Genomic DNA, 22,764 nt, shown 5'->3' on the forward strand with positions numbered 1-22,764 from the left:
CTCCTGGGTGGATCTTCCAATTGCAAAATAATCATAAATACTTCATGACAGCTCATGCTTTTCCTTTTTAAAATATTAAATTGTCTAAACTTTGCAGTGATTTATTCTGCCTTCTTTAAAAATTTTTAAAAGATTTACATTTTTTTTCGAGACAGGGTTTCTCTGTGTAGCTTTGTGCCTTTCCTGGAACTCACTGGTAGCCCAGGCTGGCCTCGAACTCACAGGGATCTGCCTGGCTCTGCCTCCCAAGTGCTGGGATTAAAGGCGTGCACCACCACCACCCGGCTGATTTACATTTTTTAAAATTTTGCCTGTATATGCACTGCATGCACGCCAGAAGTAGTGTCAGATTGCCTGCTACTGGAGTCACAGGCAGCTGTGAGCCTCTATGTGGCTGCTGGAAACCTGTCCTGGGTCCTCTTCAAGAGGAGCTAGTACTCTTAACCACTGAGCCATCTCCAGCCCCTATTCTGCCTTTCTAATGGAGTTCTTTAACTGAGAAATCACTTCAGAAACTTGGGGTGCCCTCTTCTCATAGCTTCAAATGCAGTTCCAAAACTTCATTCTCTTATATTTTTGGTTGTGAGCCTAGCCTTTAATGGCTGAGCCATCTCTCCAGCCCCAAAATTTCATTCTCATAGTCACTTCCTGGCCTCAGGATGCATCTCCTACCTGAACTAGTCTGCCTCTCAGTGTCTCATCTGAACCCGATTTAGCCTTCCTGATCCATTCCTCCACACAACAGAGGTCTTTAGTATCTGCCTAATGGATGAAGAAGGATGCCTGAATCCTGCTGGAGCTCAAGCCTTTGAGTGTGGTGTGAGGAGAGCACTGGGTGCACAATGCCTCAAGCCCCTCATTTCACCCAGAATTCCCTCCAAGGGCCGTCAGAAATCTGGTCCTGCAATGGGACATGCCTTTAATCCAAGCATTTGGGAGGCAGAGGTAGGCAGATCTCTGTGAGTTCGAGGACAACTTGGTCTACATAGCGAGTTCCAGGTCAGCTAGGGCTACATAGAGAGACTCTGTCTCAAAATTAAAAAAAAAAAAAAAAAGAAGGAAGGAAGGAAGGAAGAAAAGAAAGAGAAAAAAGAAGAAAAGAAAAAAAGAAAGGAAAAAGAAAAGAAAATTAATGAGAGAGAAAGAGGGAGGAAGAGGAAGAGGGGAAGGAGGAAAGAGAGAGAGAGCAATATGATCTCCTAAACAACTCCATGTGCATACCAACGTGGATAGGGGAACTTCACAAAGCTCCACCCATAAAGAGCAACAGGCAATCAGTGGCTGCTGAGAATTACACTTCCCCATTGTTGCCCCCATGATATCTCAAGTGGTCGTCAGCCCTAAACTCAGATACACAGAAGCAAGGCTGTATGTATTCAATGGGCTGTTTTTTGTTTGACATCCGAAAACCAGCTCACAGATAGGAGGCGGGCTAGAAGGCGCATTGGCCACGCCTTCAAGCTCTCATTGGACGGGATATCCGGAAGGACCCGGTCGGTCCGGGCTTCGTCTGTTGGGCTAGCTGGTGGGGTAAGCCCTCGTCTCGCCAGTCTGTCCACCCCTCTTCATTTTTAACAAACGAACAAAAACTCTCTGGACCTCTGTAGCATCGTAAAATAAACAGGCGCCGTGGCGCGCTGGTCCCGGAGGGCCTTCGAGTTTCGGTGATTTAGGGAGAGGTGAACGGTAAGGAAAGCCGGAACCATTCCTTAGCGGAACCATTGAGGTGAGGCCTCGGGGAGCAATTTGAGGGCCGGACCACAGGGCGCCCGGGCCGGGTCTCGTAGGCATGGCGGCGGTGGAGCCGGACGCGGAGCCAAAGGCCGCCATCCCTGTGGACCTACGGCGGGAACGGCGACTGGTGTGCGTGGAGTACCCTGGCGTGGTGCGTAACGAGGCCAAGATGCTACAGACTCTGGGCGGCGAGGAAGGCGTCTCTCGAGTAAGGAGCTGGGAAACTCCCCGGACCGCGGGAAAAGAACCACGTCTACGGAATGGGCGGGACTACCCGGCGGGAGAGCGGTTTCCTTGGCAACGGAAAGTTTAGGCAGGCTCTAGGGCCTTCTTTGAGTTAGCCTTTGTTTTCTTTCTGTCCCCAAATATGAGTAGCTTGCTTAGTTAGCATCTGTCCCAGGAACACAGTTCGGCTGCGGCCGCGCTGGGTGGGATTAAGAACTTTTACCCCACCTGTAGTTAAAAGTTAAAAGTGGTGCAATTCGCTGACATTGTATTCTGTATTAGGCAAGTGCCAAGTGCTTTATTTACATGCTGCAGTCCTTGGAACCCGTAGAGTAGGAACTACAAGGCCTGTATTTTACAAGTGAACAGTTTAAGGCCACACGGAGGAGGTGGGGGAGGGTCTGTGTGCCAGATCTTGTGATATTTCTTTAGAAATGTTTTCCCTGAATACCTTAGACTCTGTCGGTTAATATCTGGCTCCTTCCGATGTTAATTCCAATCTGAGATTTCATTTTGATACATTTATTACCAGTTTATTTATTACTCGGCACTGAGGCTGTAAACCCAGAGCAGGGACCTCTCGTTCACTTCTGTACTAATATCTGCACAAGTCCACCATTTTATAAAAAATTATCAAGTATGTCATGAGTATTTATCAAGTATGAATACTGATGAAAACCTAATGAACTAGATACTTTTTTTGTTTTGTTTTTCGAGACAGGGTTTGTCTGTGTAGTTTTGCGCCTTTCCTGGAACTCGCTCTGTAGACCAGGCTGGCCTCGAACTCACAAAGATCCGCCTGGCTCTTCTGCCTCCCGAGTGCTGGGATTAAAGGCGTACGCCACCACCACCCGGTGTCAGATACTATTTTTATTTCCATTTTCCAGATAAGGGGACAGGAAAAGGAAAATGTTAGGCCAGATTGTAGCTGGAGAGCTTTTCTACAGCCCCTGCCAAGCCCTGTTGGTCCAACAACCCACTTATAAAATGAACACACAGATGCTTATATTATTTAAACTGCTTGGCCATTAGCTCAGGCCTACCATTGTCTAGCTCCTACTCTTATATTCAGCCCACTTCTATTAATCTATACTTTGCCACATGGTTCGTGGCTTACTGGTACCTTACATCTCGAGTGTCGAGGCGGTGACTGGCTGGTCTCTTCCCACCCAGCCTTCCACTTCCCACAATTCTCCTCCTCCTTGTCCTACCTACCCTATCCTTCCTGCCTGGCTACTGGCCAATCAGCACTTTATTTATTTTAACCAATCAGAGCAACACATTTGACATACAGCACATCCCACAGCACCAGACAGTCGCTACAGGTCCAACAGGGACTTGAATTCCTGCCCGACTAGTGTTTGAGCTGCTGCTCCATTTTTTGATGAGTGGAAAAGAGCTGATTGTGCCAGTAGAGTTTCCATTATTCACATGATCTTGACAGAATCCTTATTCTCCCTTACCCCAGGGATGCCTGATAGGGATGATCCGCTATCGTTCATACATTCTGCTTGGGTTTCTGGAGTACTGATGTGCTAGGCTATGTCTAGGCTCATCCCTACTCCATTAGGTCAGTGTGTGTATTTTGTGAGAAGCGGGTGCCTGAGGAATGGGGCTGGTTTTTTGTTTGTTTGTTTTTTAAGAGTTAAACCTAATTTTTAGTTGTGTATACAGGTGACTCTTAAAGCCAGAAGAGGGTGTTGGTTACAAGTGGTTGTGCACTACCCAATGTTTGGGTGTTGGGAACCAAACTCCAGTTCTCTGTAACAGAAACAAGTGCTCTTACCCTCTAAGTCATCTTTCCAGCCCCCAGGCTTTTAACTTTCATCTTTTCCCTAAGTTGCTCCTGAGCACTTCCTGAAGCTCCCCTGCCCTGAGGTAGGAGTTGAACTTGTGGGTGACCTCAAGCCAGTGTACATTGTTGGTTCAGACAGGCACAGCTGACACTTTTTGCATTCCTCTTACCAGAAGTGGGGCAAGCATTTGTGTCACATGGAGGCAGCGAGTGCTGAGTGCTTACCATGAGTTAGGCACTACTATTTTAATTTAATCCTTGCAACAGTATCATGACACTATTCTTGGGGGGGGGGGGGCGGTTTGAGATAGGGTTTCTCTGGGTAGTTTTGGTGCCTGTCCTGGATCCCACTCTGTAGACCAGGCTGGCCTTCAAACTCACAGAGATCTGCCTGGCTCTGCCTCCCGAGTGCTGGGATTAAAGGTGTGCGCCACCACTGCCCTGCTCTTTGTTTTGTTTTTATAAGAAGAAAAACTGGGGCCTTGAAGGCTATGAGTAATAAGCAGTGACTGTCAGAATGGTCATTACTGCTGATGTAGTCTCTTGTGGATCTAGAAACACTTGCTTATGAGCCTGACTACTGATTGAATCCTGGAGCAGGCCAGTAATTTTAGCTAGGTAACTCTGGCCTAGTCAGTTCTGAAAGTTTACTTCTGCCTGCCTGTGATGTGGTGCTAGGAGAGTCCTTTTTGTGCCTTGCACTTGATAGACGATGATAGCTTTCACTTAATTAGCAGTTATTTCTCACTTTATAACCTTTAGAAGGAGGCTGTTTGATGTCCTTTTCTCTACTGTCTACACACTGAGAAACTGGGGTTTGGAAAATAAGTTGTATGGGAACGAAGAGGTAGAAGTAGAACTTGTGCCTCCTGGCTCTTCCTGGGTCACCATCAGCTAGGCTCTGTGGGAAGAGGAGCAGTGCTCTGCTGAGTGCCTAGCTGCTTACCGCTCTCCCTGTCTCCCTTGGCCTTGCTGCAGATCTATACTGACCCTACCAAGAGGCTTGAGCTCTACTTCCGGCCCAAGGACCCATACTGCCACCCTGTATGCGCTAACCGTTTCAGTACCAGCAGCATGCTGCTCCGGATCAAGAAAAGAACAAGACGGCGGAGAGGTGCCCTGGGGGCTGAGACCCACCCCCAGGTCACGTACGACTTGGAAATCCTTGGCATCATCTCCACAATTTACAAATTTCAGGGTAACTGTGACATGTGTCATGGTATCGGGTGGTTTCAGGGCCTGATGTGGAGCCACATGGAAAGTGGGGTAGGGTATGCCCATTTCTGAGGCAGAGCCATTGCCCATTGTGGATGCAGCCTTTCCCTCTCTGGTTAACAGTCCCTTACAGATTGTGGGTACATTGCCTTCTGACACCCCCCCCCTCTCAGACAGAGTGTCTTAGTTAGGGTTTCTATTGCTATGATGAAGCTCCATGACCAAAAGCAACTTGGGGAAGAAAGGGTTTATTTCATTCACAGTTACAATTCATCATCAGAAGCAGTGAGGGCAGAAACCTGGAGGCAGGTGCTGATTCAGAGGTCATGGAGGAGTGATGCTTACTTACTCCTCATCTCTTACTCAGCCTGCTTTCTTATAGAACCCAGGACTACCAGCCCATCATGGACTGAGCCCTCCTGCATCAATCACTAACTGAGAAAATGCCTTGTAGGTTTATCTACTTACAGACTGATCTTATGGAGGCATTTTCTCAACTGAGGCTCCTTCCTCTTAGACGATGCTAGCTTATGTCAAGTTGACATAAAACTAGCCAGCCCACAGGGTCTTTCTGCATACACCTGGCTGTCCTGTAACTAACTCTGTAGACCAGGCTGGCCTGGAACTCACAGAGATCCATCCACCTGCCTCTGCCTCCCAAGGGCTGGAGTTAAAGGCATGTGCCACTACACCTGGCTTTTTCTCCCTCTTTAAGAGTTTATTTTCTATTTTTATGTGTATATATGCCACATGGGTATAAGTGCCTACAGAATGTCTAAAGACAGTGTCCACTCCCCTGGAGCTGGGATACAGACAACTGTGAGTCATCTGATGTAGGAACTAAACTTGGGCCCTTGGAAAATCAGGAAGTGTTCTTTTATTTATTCATTTATTAAATTTTTTTTCATTTTACATACCAACCCCAGTTCCCCCTCCTTCCCCTTCTCCCGCCTCCTCACCTCCCTCCTGCTCTACCCCATCCACTCCTCAGAGTATCAACAAAGTCTGGCATACCAAGTTGAAGGAGAGCCTAGCCCCTCCCCATTGTATCAAGGTTGAGCAAGGCATCCCACCACAGGGAATGGCTCCAAAAAGCCAGTTCATGGGCCTGGGATAAGTCCTGGTCCTACTGCCAGGGACCCCACAAACAGATCAAGCCACACAACTGTCACCCACATTCAGCAGGCCTAGTTCGGACCCATGTAGGTTCCCAAGCTGTCAGTCCAGAGTCAGTGAGCTCCAACTAGCACCGGTCAGCTGTCTCTGTGGGTTTCCCCATCATCAGGAAGTGTTCTTAACCCCTGAACCATCTCTTAACCTTTTAGACCCTTAAAAGAAGCTGGGAATCTAGAGTTCTATGAGAAACTTTCCAATTTAAGATATATCATTGTGTGGGGCCAGATCAGACTGGTGATCAGAGCTCCAGTCTGACACCCTGTGTTTTGGAACCTTCTCCCAAGCTGGCCTTAAACTAAGCTCACCGAACCTCTGTACCAGCCCTCCAAATTGTTGAGATTCTAGGACTGTGACACAGCCTGGCTCCCCTGTCAAGTCTTGTTTGCTGCTGGGTTCATCCTCTGAAGCTTCCCTAGCTGACTTGGGTCCCATGGCGCCTCATGCTTCCTTGACTGGATGCCTAGTGTAGGATCCTCATTCAGAATTGCTTCTTCAGGGAACTCCAGGGAGGAAGCAGGAAGGCAGGAACTGGGAAGGCAGAGCCAGAGAGCATTCATTTTGGAATTATACCTGATGAGCCCTAACAGTTTGTTTGTCTGTCATCAAAATTTTAAGTGAGCATATAAAATATGAGTTTGACTGTAACATTTTCCTCCACTTACCTCATCATCTTATTCATCACCCGCTTCCCACTGTCCCCCACTGACCAGTTTCTTTAGGCAGGTGCCCTAGCTTCCCCTTACTTCTGTCTCCTTGTCTGTGCACCGGGGCTATAGAGCCAGGAGTTTATTGGGCCCCGGACAAGATTCACAGAGATGGTGTCTGTTAAAGAGCCATGGCAGGTGCTTGGCAAATGATCAGCATGCCTTAGACACAGCTGGTTACAGCTGCTGCCCTGAGAAAGAATCTAAAGAGATTAAAAGGTTGAGAAGAAAAGAGGGAAATCCAAAGAGAAAAAAGGAGGGGGAGAGGAGTTTGAGGCCAGCCTGGGTTACAGTAAGGTCATGTCTCTAACATAAAACAAAAAGGAAAGGAGAATAGGACCTAGACCTAGGGTCCCTTGGGCTGGGCATTGATGCAAGTCATCCTGGTAGATGCTGTTCACCATGAGGATTGTCCTTCGAGGGGGAAGTGGCCTCTAATGTATCACAGTTGTATTTTTCTCTAATTGAGCCAGCACACTGTTGCTCAGTGTGGCCCTGGACCAGCAGCCCCTGGAGCTTGGTGAAAATACTGTATTGTAAGCAGGGGCACACCGTGTTCTATGGATTAGCTCCCTGGACCTTACCTGCTGTTCCATGGCTCTTCTGGCTCCCCTTAAGCCATTCTCCCTGCACTAATTTGCACACTGATCAGAAGGGTGCTGCATAGCTCATTCAGCCCTTCCTGAGATGATGTGAGTGTCAGCACAGCAGTGCCAGAGCCTGAGTGAGAGTCTGCCATCTGTTCTCTTGTCTTTCCAGGAATGTCTGACTTTCAGTACTTGGCAGTGCACACAGAAGCGGGTGGCGAGCACGTGTCCATGTATGACAGAGTGCTCATGCGCAAGCCTGAGAAGGAGGAGTTCTTCCACCAGGAGCTGCCACTCTACATTCCCCCACCCATCTTTTCCCGGCTTGACACACCTGTGGACTATTTCTATCGCCCTGAGACACAGCACCGGTAGGCAGCCTCACCCCTATCCCAGTGCAGCTGAGGGCCTGGGGCTGAGGCATCAGGACTAAATTCAGAAGGCAGGTGTCCTACGCAATGGCCTGGTGGTCACAGACTGGCATCATTCTCAGTAGACAGTGAACTATAGGACTAGAGGGCTCCTGATAGGATGGTCTCTTTGTACCTTGCAGTCATCAATATTGGCATTACCTGTGAAATGCCATGTGTAAACATCCCACTGTGACCCAGCCCTTTTCTGTCTCTGTCCACTTCATGGCCTCCTATTCCTGTCTGAGCAGTGTTCATAGCTAGCTCTGTAACCCAGCCTTCTGCCATCTCCCTGAAGAACCTCAGCCCGTTTGAGCCACTTGCCACCTCCCTATCTGCCTGCGTGACTGGAGGTTGCTGCCAAGGCTGTTCAGCCCTTCCCTGCTTGCTGCTGCCTCCCTTCAAGCTGACTGTGACCCTCCCTGAGTCTTGATCACTGAGTATGAGGCTGTGTTCCGTGTTCCATCTGAGAATGGGTGCTGAGTGTCTCAGAATCAGTGGTAGCATCTCTTGCACTGAGGGTTGTAAAAGTCCAAAATAAGACCACATGCACTAGTGAGATGAACAATCTGGACAGAATGGGGACCCTATGGCTGTTGGAAAGGCGGGTCCTAGGTATTGTCAAATATGGGTTTTCTCTGGAGGCAGCCGCACATTGTCACAGGGAAGAAGAATCCTATTGTGTAAGCGCCAAGACTGACTAATGTGGAAGAAATTAATTGGAACATTCCCAATATGAGATTAATAACAGTCACCAGCTGTGGGGAAATGCTGAGCCTGCATTTGGTGTCAGCCTCTCGGCAATTTGCCAGTTCCCTGTCATCCCGATTTTACAAAGGAGGTAGATGAGACTTGGGGTCTCCAAGCCACATGGAAGCTCTGAGCCTGGCCTTGCCTAATCCCTGGGCCTTGCTTGGTCCTTAATCTCACACTGTTCTTGTATGCTTGTGATGTTTAGAGAAAAGGTCTGTCTCTGTCGTCCAGGTGGACCCAGAGCTTATTACATCATCCAGGCTGGCTTCAGACCTGCACCATCTCTGGCCTCAACCTCCCAAGTGCTGGAATCATAGGCTTGAGTCACCATGCCTAGTACCTTTTCAAAATTGTATACAGAAAGACGGCATTTCTCATTTTGTTGTGTGCTTCCCAGAAGCAGTGGTTTGGCTGGCTTGTTCTCTGCCTGAGCAGAGTGTTGCTGATAGCTGGGACCCAGTGAAAGAAGCAAGGTCAACATGTCAGAGAAGCCAGAGGATGGAAACAGCTTGAGAGCCAGCCTGTGCTTGGTCTTTGGTGTTCTGAAGGAGACACTGGCTGGTTGTGTGCAGCCTTCAGAAAATTGAGCTCTGAGTGCTGACGTGGCACATGGTGGCTTCTGTGCCCTGTGAAAAGGGCAGGTGCTGGAACAGCTACTGTAGCCCAAAAACAAATGGTAGTGTGAAGGAGAGCAGAAGCCTGGGACATTCCAGAAGATGTGCCCAGGATGGCCATTTTGGGAGGAAGTAGGACAGAAACTCTTGCCAAGTCCTGATAGAATACTCTTGGAGCTCCGTGTCAGCAGATCACGTGGCAGGGAGGCTCTGTTCTGGGCTGGAGGCTGTGAAGCAGGGCAGAATGTGAGCAAATGGATGGGTGCATTGAAGACATTGTGTGGGTAGGCTGAAGGACTCGAGACGCCATTGCGAGCTGGACGTAGAAATGAGTGACGGCAGAGTAGGGCAGGAAAGGGTTCAGAGAAAGCATTCTAGAGGAAAGCAGAGGCCTGTGCAGAAGCAGCACCAGCAGCCACCTCCACCCCTCCCAGAGCCAGGGCTAGGGTTAAGATCTCAAGGCTGAGCTGGGCGGTGGTGGCGTACGCCTTTAATCTCAGCACTCGGGAGGCAGAGGCAGGTGGGTCTTTGTGAGTTCAAGGCCAGCCTGGTCTACAGAGTGAGTTCCAGGACAGCAAGGGCTACCCAGAGAAACCCTGTCTTGAAAAAGAAAAAGAAAAAATATTATGAAAAGATACAACCAAAAAGAATAAGTGCCATTGCCTCCCTGCCAAAGCCCCTTGCAGGTGTGCAGTGTGCCTGGAGTGAGAGTATAAACCAATACTGAGTGTGGTTACTGTTTCCTTCTTTTCCTATTACGTTTATTTACCTACTTAGTGAGTATGGTGTGCGTGCATGTGCGTGTGTGCGTGCACGCGCATGCCAGCATGTACTCAAGAGTGTGTTCAAGAGTGTGTGCTTGTGGGCATGCCTGTGCCACAGTGCGTGTTTGGAAGTCAGGACAACTTGTAGGGGTCAGTTTCTCTCCTTCCACATGTGTGTCCTGGGGTTTGAACTCAGGTCATTAGGCTTGACAGCAAACACTTTTAACCACTGAGCTATCTTGCTTCACTTTTTCTTTTCTTTTTTTTTGTGGGGGAAGGGGGGTTGTTTGTTTTTTCGAGACAGGGTTTCTCTGTGTAACCTTGGCTGTCTTGGAATTCACTCTGTAGACCAGGCTGGCCTCAAACTCAATACAGATCCACCTGCCTCTGCCTCCCCAGTTATGGGGTTAAGGGTGCATGCCATTATGGGCAGCTGTTTCCTTGCTTTTTCAAAGTTGCATATTTCTGATGGGTTTTCATCTCCTCACAAAGCAATTTACCCCTATAGTAGGAAGAGCAGTACACAGAGGAAGGACACCTGTGCTACACTCTGCACACAGGCTGGCAGGCAGCTGGTCCAAGCCTCTGAAGTAGGTCATGGGTCAGCCAGCTGACTTGGGGCCCTTGGACATGACCCTTTTTCTTCCTCTTGTGATTGAGCAGGTTTCTGCACATGGAAAGAACCTGCCTTTCTTCCCAGGCACTGTTGATTTTTGTGCGCGGCTGACCTTCCTTGAGGAGGAGGCCCTGGCTGTCTACCTCAGGGGGTTGAGTGTCCTACAGCCTGGGCTTGCAGAGGGGAGGCTGGCAGGGGTTGAGTGTCCTACAGCCTGGGCTTGCAGAGGGGAGGCTGGCAGGGGTGAGTGTCCTACAGCCTGGGCTTGCAGAGGGGAGGCTGGCAGGAGTGAGTGTCCTACAGCCTGGGCTTGCAGAGGGGAGGCTGGCAGGAGTGAGTGTCCTACAGCCTGGGCTTGCAGAGGGGAGGCTGGCAGGGGTGAGCCCCTTCTGCCCCTTCCAGCAGTTCTCCACAGACTTAGAATCGTTGTAGACAATAGAGCTAGCCAGAGGCAGCCATCCCCTGTCCCCCCATTATGCTCCTCTCTGAAGTGAAGGCCAACTACTTACTTTCCTTCTTGAGGGTGTTGGGGGCTCAAGGAGAAGGGCTTTAAAGCAGAATAGTATTGTACCTACCCAGGATGGTTGCTGACAGGCATGTTTGAAAAAAGAGCGCAGACTTGACCCCGGGTTTCGTATTTTGTTTGCCAATGGGAAAACCACTTGTGCTTTTTTCTTTTTGTTTAAGTTTGCAGATGGTGTGTACTCACGTAGAAAAGTAGGATAAAGTGCAAACTGAATGAGGTGGAGGAGGATTGGTTGAGCCTGGGAATTCTAGACTGGATTATATAGCTGGAGACTGTTTTTTAAAAGAAGGGGCTAGAGAGGTAGCTCAGTGGTTAGGAGCATTTGCTGCTCTCCCAGAGGACCAGAGTTTGGTTCCCGGCACCCACATTACGTGGCTCACAACTTCTGGCCTCCACAAAACCCTCACCCATATTGCATAAACATACAGATGCATACACATAAATAAAAATGAATATATTTTAAAGGGTATGGAGACAAATGAAAAGGTGATGGCTGCAATGGGCTTGTGACATCCAGGACATAGAGTACAAAGCACTTTGAAGAACTGTGGGGTGGGTGAGTGTGGAGGAAGCAGAGGCTGCTGTATGCCAGTAATTGTTGAAGCTGAGGGTGTGCACATGGGGTTCTTGATACTGACGTCTCTGTGTCTGTTTCTGGTGACTGCTGGCCTCAGGAACCACCCTCCTAGGCATGTTCTGTGCTAGTACAGAGTATGTGTGTGCGTGTGTTTTAAAACTATTTTTTGCCAGGTGGTGGGGCACGCCTTTAATCCCAGGACTCAGGAGGCAGAACCAGGCGGATCTCTGTGAGTTCGAGGCCAGCCTGGGCTACAGAGTGAGTTCCAGGATAGGCACCAAAACTACACAGAGAAACCCTGTCTTGAAAAGCTAAAATAAATAAATAGTTTTTTAAGGTTCATTAACAAACTGAGGAAGGTATAGAGATTTATGTACCCTGTGTATGAGAAACACTTCTCACCCCTTCCCATGCACACACACACAAAGTGGTCTGTTTGTTCCAGGGCAGAGTGGTCAGGCCACATAACCCCACAGGGTAGAGTTCACATAGGTCCCTCTTGCTCTTAGACACTATGGGTGTGGACAGGTAGAACCCTGCCTTAATCTCTGGGCTTTGGTAATACCATCTGGCTGCATCCTTTTTGTTGACCCATGTTGTCCAGATGCTTCTGAGCCAAGTCACGCTCTGCTAGGTGGAGGGACAGTTGGCTAAGGGATGGCTGCAGCTAGGCCTCTTAGGGCTAAGGCCGAGCTCCTGTAACAGAGGCTGTTTTGGCACATTTCCTAATCTAGGTGGCCTCAGTTACTTCTATCAGAAACTCATTTCTTGGAGGATCATTTTGAGTTGAGTGAGTCATGTAAGTAGGTAGAGTTCACGTCACTGTCCACATATGTGGCTGATGGGCATTTAGTTTGTACCCAGCTTTGCACTAGCTGGATTTTGCTGTGTGGGGCTCGATACAGTTGCAGTTGGGAGGCTACCAGCCTTGCAATGGTGCCCTTTCCCATGCCCCAGTCTCTGGGACTTTGGGATCTTGCCTTCCTTCAAGGCCATTGGCCCCAGAGTTTCCCTGCAGGCAGTTACAGCCCTTCTGTCCCTTGATGGCAGCCTCCCGGCACATGCTTCTCCAACAGGCAGTGCTGGGGTCCTTCCTTCACTGAATCCAAAGAAAAGCACACGGGTATGGTCTACTGGGGAGGCATGCTTGCTGTAATTCCTGCCTGCCTGACCAGGTCTGTGCCTGGGATGGTAATCTAAGCTTCTCTATCTGTCCACAGGGAAGGCTACCACAATCCCTCCATCTCAGGCGAGAACCTGATTGGATTGAGTAGAGCCCGGCGCCCCCATAATGCCATCTTTGTCAACTTTGAGGACCCTGAGGTACCTCTACAGCCTTTGGAGGCTGCAGTGCAGACATGGAAGAAGGCCTGCACCAACCCCATAGACCAGAAGGTGGAAGAAGAGCTGAGGAAGGTGAGTCTCATGCCCCACCCAGCCTGCTGGGCCACTCGTACTGCACCACTGTGGGAGGCTAGGCTTTCTAGCACTGGCTGGTTAGCACGGGGCAGGAGGGAGGTATTTTTACCTCCAGCTGTTACATCTGAAAGCTGTGTCAGAAGCTGGGCTTGGTGGCGCAGGCCTGTAACCCCAGGAGCAGGAGTAGTGCATCTAGTTAGCAGAGTGAGTTCAGGGCTAGCCTTGGCAACTAGACTATCTCAGAAAGTTAAAAGAGGGCTGGGAGATGCTTTGCTGAGTCTCTTTGGGGTGCCTGAGACGGGTCATTGCTGGGCTGTGACTTGAATGTGGAGCTGGTGTTTAGCAACCTGTGCAGAGCCATTGCTACTTGTAACAAACCCATGGAATGTGGTCATGTGCAGACTGCGCTGCCTTCATCCTGGGGTGAGCTGGAGACATGTCATAGGGCACTGGAGTTTTCGGGGCTTCAGGTGCAGTGTACAGGAGACTGAGTTTCTGCTGGGTCCACAGGCCTAAACAGCAGGTTCCCAGGGAGGCTTTCCATGTTGGAACTGAAGCTATACCCTGTTCAAGGACAGGGTCCCTCAGAAACTGCAGCTCTGACTGAATCTCAGTGGTCACCAAGGCTTTCTCTGTGGCTCATCTGCCCTGGCCCCCATTCTCTGGTCACAGTGGCCTTGTCCAGCCTTCCTCAGGACCAGGCTATCCTCTTCACCTTCCTGAAGTTCCATCTCCAGCCTTTGTCTTCAAGGTTAGAAGATCAAGGCTCTGGGGTTAGCATGTGTTTGCTCAGCCCTGTTGCTCTATTGCACTGTAAACCACATAAGGACAGGGACCATTTGCTCACTTCAGGATCCCACTTTCACATGCAGGATGTATCATCCATGCCTTTAAGGATTAGGAGGAGGGAGGAAGGGGATTATGGGCCTGGTAAGTGTGGTGGGTTCTGGAGGCTTGTTGAGTCCCTACCCTCCCCAACTGGGGCCCAGACACACAGGGAAGGCTGATGTGAGAAGGCCAGTAGCTGTTGGTGTTCATCTCAGACTGTGCTCATGACTTTCCTTAGCTCTTTGACATTCGTCCCATCTGGTCAAGAAATGCTGTCAAGTCTAATGTCAGTGTCCACCCTGACAAGCTCAAGATCTTACTTCCCTACATGGCTTATTACATGGTAAGTGGCAGATAGTCTCACACTCACCTTGATTCCCACCAGTGTGGTCCTTGATCCCTGATGTGACATATTAGAGCCATGGCAACAGAAGGTAGACATCCCTCCTAGCATCCCTGCCACCTGGCACCCTGACACAACTTGTTAAAGCTAGTTAGAGAGCCAGGGAGGTGGCTCAGCAGGTAAAGTGCTTGCTGCACAGGCTGGAGGAGCCCCAGCACTAGCATGAAGTTGGGCATGGTGGCAACTGGCCCTGATGGCATGTGCCTGTAACCCCAGTGCTGAGTAGTAAAGTTGGACAGATCCTGGGGAACTACATCTTAAAAAATAGGGTGAAGAATGATAAAGACAACCAGCAACACCCTCCGGTGTTTGGTACACACACACAAACACACACAAACATGCATACCTACACATGTACACACACTCTTGCACATACACATGCACCCATACACACACACACACACACACAGACATGCATACCTACGTGTGTGTGTGTGTGTGTGTGTGTGTGTGTGTGTGTGTACACATCCACGCAAAAAAGAAACAGCTAGAAAAATTTCAAAGCTCCATGGTCCACCTCAACCTTCTAATAATGTTTTTTGCTGTGTGTTGATGACTTTAAATGAAGAAGCATTATCTAAGTCATGGGTAAGCATTCTGTACATAGTGACTTTATAGTGAGAAATTCCTAAGGGCCTGGTGCTGGATGAGGCTACATATCACTGCCTTTATTTCTCCTGGAGTTAACAGTAAGAGTCCATTTTTATCTCTGAGGAAAAACTGCTCAGAGAGTTGACATGCCATGTTTTGGCTCTGCAGCCAATGAGTGGCAGAGCTACCTGCAGTCCAGAGTCCAGGCCTCTGAGTGATAGCACCTCTCACCTCAACTACCCGTACTGAGCGGAGATTAGTGGAAGAAGTCCCCCCTTGACTGCTCCCAGGAGAGAATGGTGATGGGTGTTGTGGTACAGAGGTTCCTAAAAGTTTGGAAGGAAAGGCATCCTGCCTGCCAAGGGGAGCCAGCATAAAACATGCTCTCAAAGATTGATGATGGGCAGGGGTACTGTTGGACTCCAGCCTGGAAAGCTACCTTCCCTCACTGAACATTACTGCTAACTAGTGCTATTCAAGGACAAGAATCCATGCTCTAGGACAGTTATCACATTGTACCTTGAGTACCAGGAGCAATGGTAGAAATTCCTGATGTCACTGTATCCTCATGTTCTCAGAGCTCAGGGAGGTCCTCCTCCTCACTGTGGGGTTTGGTCCCCCCCCAGGTACTCAGGACACTCAGTGCTTTTTTTGGTCTCTAGATAACAGGTCCATGGAGAAGCTTGTGGATTCGATTTGGCTATGACCCTCGAAAACACCCAGATGCCAAAATTTATCAAGTCCTTGACTTTCGAATCCGTTGTGGAATGAAATATGGTAAAAATAAGTTTATTTTCTGTCTTTGTCTCTTTGTGTCCTCCATTTATAGCACTCCCCTTTAAAAAAAAAAAAAAGATTTATGTATTTGTGTATTTAAGTATAAGCGTGTGTGTGTGTGTGTGTGTGTGTGTGTGTGTGTGTGTGTGTGTGTGTAGGTGAACATTCCTATGCACACACTTGGAGGCCAGAAAAGAGGGTCAGGTGTCCTATGTGACTTTCCACCTAGTTCTTTGAGACAGAATCTTTTCATGAATGAACCTGGGACTCACATTTTCTCAGCTGGCTGGAAGCCCGCAAGCCTCAGCGATCCTGTCTCTGGCACATACATAGACACACCAGCAGACCCAGAGCTTGGGTCCCAGAGTGCATGCGGGGGATCGTGCGGGATCCCCAGCCTGCTGTGCAGATGCTGGGCCTGACCTGAATCCTCATGCTTGCGCAGCCGCCTCTCCAGCCACCATCTCTAGCACTCAGTTCTCTCCCGGGGCCGGACGGGATGGCTCAGCAGTTACACACATATGCTTGCAGAGGGTCCTACCTGATTGCCATTACCATGTCAGACAACTCACAACTGCCTGGAACTCCAGCTCCAGAGAATACATAGGCTTCTGCACTTACGTGCACATACCGACACACGCACATAATCTAAAATTATACATAACTTACTTTATAAAATTAAAATTTAAAAATTATACACACATTTTTAAAAGTCTATTCCTAGCAGACATATGTGTCTTTAATCTCAGTGTGTGAGATTAAAGGTAGCACACACCTTAGTCCCAACATTCTTAGGTAGATCTCTGTGAATTCAAAGCCAGTATAGTCTGTATAGTGAATTCTAGAGCAATCAAGGCTACACAGTGAGATCCTGTCTCAAAAAAAAAAGTCTATTCCTATGGAGTGACTAGAAATATTTCTATACCCCACCCTCCCTCCTTAAGCCCTCCCCTCTGAGAATCTGTGGAACAATATAAAGGATCTTGGAAATGGAAGTGCCACCTCTTTGCTGGCTGTGTTGTGGCTTTCTAGTTTATAAACAAGGACCCATGTACAGGTCCTACTTAGAATTTTAAGCCTAGGATGCCAAGGAAACCACATAAGGATGTCAGCGTGTGAGAGTTGCTAGATGTGCTGGTGTCCATTCCTTCTGTAGGTGGCAGGTGGAGTTGGCTTTAAATCCCTGACAGTTGCCCCGATGGGTTGGGCACCTACTTCTGACACATGGCCCTCGCCTGTAGGTTTTGGCTCCAGGGACATGCCTGTCAAAGCAAAGCGCAGCACATACAACTACAGCCTCCCCATCACTGTCAAGAAGACATGTAAGTGACTGGATCGCCTGCATCAGGACATGGCCAAGGGACGTGGGAGAGGTCTGCTGGCTGTTCCTTACCATGCAAAAGGTAGGGCAGGGTGGTCCCCACTTCCTCTATACCAAAGCACTTCCCTGCTCCCGTGTAGCCAACCAGCTTGCTACCATGCATGACTTGAAGCAGGGCCTGGGCCCATCAGGAACAGACGGCCCACGGAAATTGAGCTACAATAAGTACAAGCTCAAGGTAAGTGCCCTCAGGCTCCAGTGGAAGGTCAAGTGTGGGGATAAAGCATTTTTGCAGGGTTGGGCACTTGTGACCCTGGGAAGGACCTTTGACTGATCCAACTCTTTGCCTACCAAGTGCCTTGGCATTACTCCTACCTTGGACCCCTCCAGAAACAAAATGAGAATTTGGAGTGCCATCTACCCAAGGCCATGGGGAACTTGGGCCGTCTGGGCAAAGAGGTGGTGACAGGTCCTAAAGAGGGACATCTGACACCAGCAGATGTGTGGCGGCCTCTGGTGAGCCTGGCTCCCCTGAGGCCTGTAGCTGCTGCCAAGATGACAGGACTCGGGCATAGACATGAGCACAGGCCAGACCAGAACATCTGGGGCTCAGCTGTGGGTTGACATGTGTGATGGGATGGACCCAGACCTCCAGGGCTCACATTTTCATCAGTATCACCCCACAGTGGTTAGCACACTCCCACACTTCTCCTGATCCCTCTACAGTCTCAGGAGAGGCCAAGCTAGTGTGTTCTCTGCCCTGGAGTCCCTGCTTGAGTGGCTGTGACAGACAATTTAAGTTCAGCAGAGACAGGCGACATGAGGGAGACAGCTAATCCCTCTAATGCCATCATGCCTTGGCTGTCAACGTCTTGGGACCTTATCCTTGACTTCAAGGCTATATTCCAAGTAGAAAAAAGAGAAAATGATACTCATTAAACCCTGCCTTCCTCCCCCAAAAAGCGGCCCAGGGAGCATGCAGGGGCACACGGAGTGACTAATTAGAAACAGCTGGTAAGGAATAGACCAGATCCTTTTGAAAGGTGCAGAAGGCAGACCCCAGTACAGGCTGGGGGTGGCCCCATGCTGTAAACTGGCAGGCTTCCCTGGGGTCTGAGGAGGGCTTGACTGCCTCCACCCTCCAGAACCTCCTGGGGAGTGAGAGCCTCCTTTCTCCACATCTGCTGGCCACCCTGGGCCTGGGGACAAGCCAACTCCAGAGATTCCCATGAAAGCCACAGCATGGCTGTCCTCAGCACTGTTAGACCGTAGGGGACTGCATAACCATCCTGTTCTCTCCCCTCCTTTCCTCAGGATTCAGTCTACATCTTCCGGGAAGGGGCTCTGCCACCCTATCGACAGATGTTCTACCAGCTGTGTGATTTGAATGTGGAGGAGTATGTATGAGGGGTCCTGTGCCACTGATGGCCCATGGAACTCTGGGCTAGAACTTACTAGAACAAGACCAGTGTTCTCTGCAGCTCTTCCTGCAGTGAGCTCTAAGGGAGACTACACCACTGGGAGTTGGGTGCTGGCTTTGGTCCTGCCATAAGTGGGCTGTAAGGCAGGAACCAGCAACCATAGCTGCACTGTGCCCTGTAGAAAGCAGCCCTGCTTGCTAGTAGCAATTGCTCTTTTGCTAGAGTCTTTTCCTGAGCGTGTCCTTGATTGACATGGCTCCTGATCTGGACACCTGTTTAGAAAACAAGAGTGAGGCAGCAGCATGTGGGGTCTAGGGAGAGCCTGACAGCAGAAGAGTATGCGTGAGGGTACACCCAGCTTTGTAGATTTTTTTTTTAGTTTTTGGTTTGGTTTTGGGGTTTGTTTTTTTTTTTTGGATGGGGTGTGGTGCTGTCCAGAGACAGCAAAATACTAAGGAAACTAGCTGGGACCATTCAAGCTCTTCATTACCCACAACCTCTGAGACTTCCCTCTGAGCACTGCTTGTCACACAGAGCCTGTGTAAGAGCCTCCCCGTTGGCATCCTGTTCCCATAAATCCATGCCCATAGAGCTGTGCTGGAACTCTGTCCCATGAGTCACCACACATGGAGCCACACTCTGGGGCTCTGTATACGTTTCTCACCATAGAGCCCTGTCCCTGGACTCTGGCCACACAACCTCCTCTGCCCGCAGGTTGCAGAAAATTGTTCACCGCAATGATGGGACAGAGAGTGTGTGCACAGAGAGAGATGGCTGGTGTCTCCCCAAGACCACCGACCACCTGAGGGACACCATGTCACTCATGATTCTGCAGACCATCCGCTCTGAGAGGCCTGGTGAGAGCCACATGGCTGGGAAACCTCAGACCTGTTCCTGACATCCGTGGAGACCCTTATGTTGCCCATCTCATCTCCTCCTGTGTGGCATGGCCCCGCACTTCATTCCCTAGCTCCTTTTCCAAACCAAACCAGAGCTAGCCCCTGGGGCAGTGGAAAGTGAGGCACTTGCTAGGCAGGGGGTCTGCAAAGGACTCCTTCCAAGGTAGTTAGTGGCCGTTGGAGTAGAGCAGAGGGCTTCCTGGCTATGTTTGGGACATGGACTCAATCTCTGGGAGTCCATTCAAGGCTGTGAACCTTTTCTGGGAATAATGGTGTATGCCCTCTGAAGCTACATAGGGTCCCACGCTGCTCATGGCTCTCTCCAGAAAATGGCTTCAAAAATGCCTTGAGGCTTCACCTTCCTGGGTCTCCACCCTCATGCTTTCCATAGTAGCTTGTTCAAGCCCAGCTACCCGTCATAGTAAATAGGCTCTAGGACCACCTAGGAAGCCAGCATTGGGAGACGCATCCTTCTTTCCTTCTTGCACAGCTCTCTTCTCCAACTCAGGTAAGGCTGATCGTGGAAAAGGACAACTGATGTTTGAGTCTGGAGAGGAAGGCGAGGAGGAGGAGGAGGAGGAGGAAGAGGAGGATTTCAAGCCCTCAGATGGGAGTGAAAATGAGATGGAGACAGAGATTCTGGATTATGTGTGATATAGTGCTGGTCCCAGGCAACCAGGTAAGACTAGTGACTGTTCTCATGAAGAAGCCAGAGCACGGTCACGATAGCAAGGATGGCCTTAGAGGCACACACCTCTGAAGAAAGCTGGGTCCTAACAAGCAGGCCTTGGTGTAGGTAGAAGTTTCTGTTCCACCAGCAACTTCCAAATATCCAGAAGCCACTTCCCAAATTACCACACAGAAGCTTATATTAATTATAACTGCTTGGCCATTAGCTTAGGCTTATTACTGACTAGCTCTTATGCATAAATTAACCCTTAATTCTTTTTTTTTTTTTAAGATTTATTTATTATGTATACAGAAGAGGGTGCTAGATCTCATTACAGATGGTTGTGAGCCACCATGTAGTTGCTGGGAATTGAACTCAGGAGCTCTGGAAGAACAGACGGTGCTCTTAACCTCTGAGCCATCTCTGCAGCCCCATAATTCTTATCTATGTTTAGCCACGTGGCTTGGTACCTTAGTTTAGCATTCTCATCTTGCTTCCTCTCCCTTTGGCTGGCGACTCCTAACTGCCCTTCCTCTTCCAAGAATTCTAGTCCGCTTTCTCTGCCTACACTTCCTGCCTAGCTACTAGCCAATCAACATTTTACTAAATCAATTTGAGTTTCAAATCTTTACAGTATATAAGAGCATTTTCGCATAGCACCCTGGCTCTGGTTGTGACCCACTGCTTAGTACTGACTTCTTCCCTGGGTGTTAAGATGACCCCAATGCCATGCAGATGATCCAAGGCAAAGACCAGCAAAAGCCAGAGGTGGACGTGGTAAAGCTGGGGGCACCCATCCTGGCACAGTCTTGTGAATGTAGTGACAGATGGCCTGAGGAGCCTGGTCTGTCATCACAGACAGCCAGACTACCCCTGGGTTTGGACACCATCTGTCTGGGGTAGTGTTGGTAAAAGCCAGGACCAGCCATAATTGTCCTGTTAATTAATTTTCCTAGGTGTCTGGGTGTCTCAGAACAGGGGGTGGGGGTTAGAGTTGGAACTGTTTCTCTTGCCTGAGGCTCTCTAGCACCTCATTTGTTCCTTCATTCATTCAGGACATGCTGGTATAGCACGATGGAACAGTTGGGACAGGACTGTGCCCCACCCAGGGTGCTGAGATAAGGGCACTGGGCAGCCTCAGGCTGGCAGCCTGACTTCACCAAATGGACCGGCTCTTCAGTTCCCTGGAAACACCCTGTTGTCTCACAGCTTCCTATTGTGAAACCAGAGACGGTCATGTCCCTGCCAAGCTGGCCTCTCTGGAAGGCTCCTCTATGCATGGCCTTCCAAGCCCCCAGGGCAGCAGCACCATTTCCTGAAGGGTGCTGAGCCAGAGATGCACAATTGCCTTGTTTCTCTATGTGGCCTCTGTCCCTTGAACAGCTTGGCATACACGGTCAAGTCACAGCAATTCCAAAGCCAAATGCCTCGAGCCAGCCCATCCTCCTTCCTCAACCCATTGTTTCATTTGGCCCAAGTGGGCACTCCTGGGAATGGGAAGCAGCTGGACAGACCCATGTCCCCTGCTGCCCCTGCTTCCTGCTGCTTCGAAGAGTACTCAGCCCAGAGGCAGGAAGTAGTTCTTCCCTAAAGGCTGGCCAGCCTTTCCTGTCCCCCACAAGACTTCTGTCAAAGCAGCTGCCAAGACACCTCAGCTGGGAGTACTCCCACTTCTGAGCTGCTGCCCAACCTGGTCTTTGGGGAGGAGATCTAGGTTCTGTCCCATCTACCCAGGAATGCCTTGACCCTGCAGATCTGAGGAAGGTGCTGAGCAAGGAACCCCATGCCCTCTGAAGGCCTTGCCCACACAGAGCCCAGGACAGTGGTGGTCTTGCCTTAGGTTGGCGAGACTAGAAGGACTTCCTGAGGTCTAGCCACATTTTGCAAAGTATGGTGATTCTTCTCCTGAATTCCCATGTAAATAAAAATGCTTTTAGTCTGAAAAATGTAAAACTCCCTCAGAAGTGCTGATGTTTCTTTCGTGCAGCTTATTACCCATCATCTGATTTCATAGTTACTGAGTCTTGGTGCATATTGTACCCCGTCTTGTTTTCTATTTGTGTTTTGCTGGGTGCGTTTGAGAAAAGACCACACTTGTCTCTAACAGAACTGAAGTGCTGTTTGGAACTTACTAGCCAAGATTCTGCAGAACTGTTAGGATGAATTGTAAGTAGTTGGCTCACAGCTGAGGTACAGGTCCACAGTCTTCGGGGCATCATGTCAGGTGGAGAGTCAGCGAAAGGCTGCTGTCAAAGGCAGCATGCTGGCTGCCCCTGCCCCTGCCCCCATCTCAGGCCTGCAGTAGACTGCATGAAGCCCACCCACACGGAGGCTAAGCTGTCGTGTCAACACCCATTGATTTCAACAGCTTTTCATCCAAAAACAGCCTCACGGAAACCTCAGAATGTTTGACCAGATGTTTTAGGTTTGTTGTTTATTTGTTTGTTTGTTTGTTTTGAGACAAGTTCTCTCTGGTTGTCCTGAAACTCACTGTGTAGACCAAGCTAATGTTGAACTCATGGAGAGCCTTCTGCCTCCATTTCTTGAGTGCTAGGATTGAAGATGTGTACCACCATGCCCACCTTGACCAAATACCTGGGTACCATGTTAGTCAAGTTAATACCTGATGTTGATCACCACACTTAACACAATTTCCAGTAATTTCTAGTTCTTTCCAGCAGCTCTTTGGCCTTTGGGGGCACCTGCACTAATGTGTGCATACTCCATACAGATACATAC

The 22,764-nt window shown here is 49.4% G+C and overlaps 1 protein-coding gene across 2 annotated transcripts; it reads left to right on the top strand.

Moving 5' to 3' along the window:
• The first annotated feature begins 1,480 nt into the window (after window positions 1-1,480).
• Window positions 1,481-21,981, top strand: Gtf3c5 (general transcription factor IIIC subunit 5). 2 transcript variants are annotated; one of them, XM_036185122.1, is made up of 12 exons: window positions 1,481-1,942; window positions 4,733-4,952; window positions 7,609-7,807; window positions 12,917-13,112; window positions 14,182-14,286; window positions 15,600-15,714; window positions 16,956-17,036; window positions 17,176-17,273; window positions 18,350-18,432; window positions 19,171-19,313; window positions 19,846-20,034; window positions 21,081-21,981. In XM_036185122.1, the coding sequence occupies exons 1-11, from the start codon at window positions 1,790-1,792 to the stop codon at window positions 20,007-20,009; spliced, it is 1,557 nt and encodes a 518-aa protein (XP_036041015.1). In that variant the 5' UTR covers window positions 1,481-1,789; the 3' UTR covers window positions 20,010-20,034; window positions 21,081-21,981. The 2 variants fall into 2 exon arrangements, with proteins under 2 accessions (XP_036041015.1, XP_036041016.1); XM_036185123.1 differs by having other exon boundaries at window positions 19,864-20,034.
• The last annotated feature ends 783 nt before the right edge of the window (window positions 21,982-22,764 follow it).

The sequence above is a fragment of the Onychomys torridus genome, chromosome 4, assembly GCF_903995425.1.
Source record: "Onychomys torridus chromosome 4, mOncTor1.1, whole genome shotgun sequence".
Lineage (NCBI taxonomy): Eukaryota > Metazoa > Chordata > Mammalia > Rodentia > Cricetidae > Onychomys > Onychomys torridus.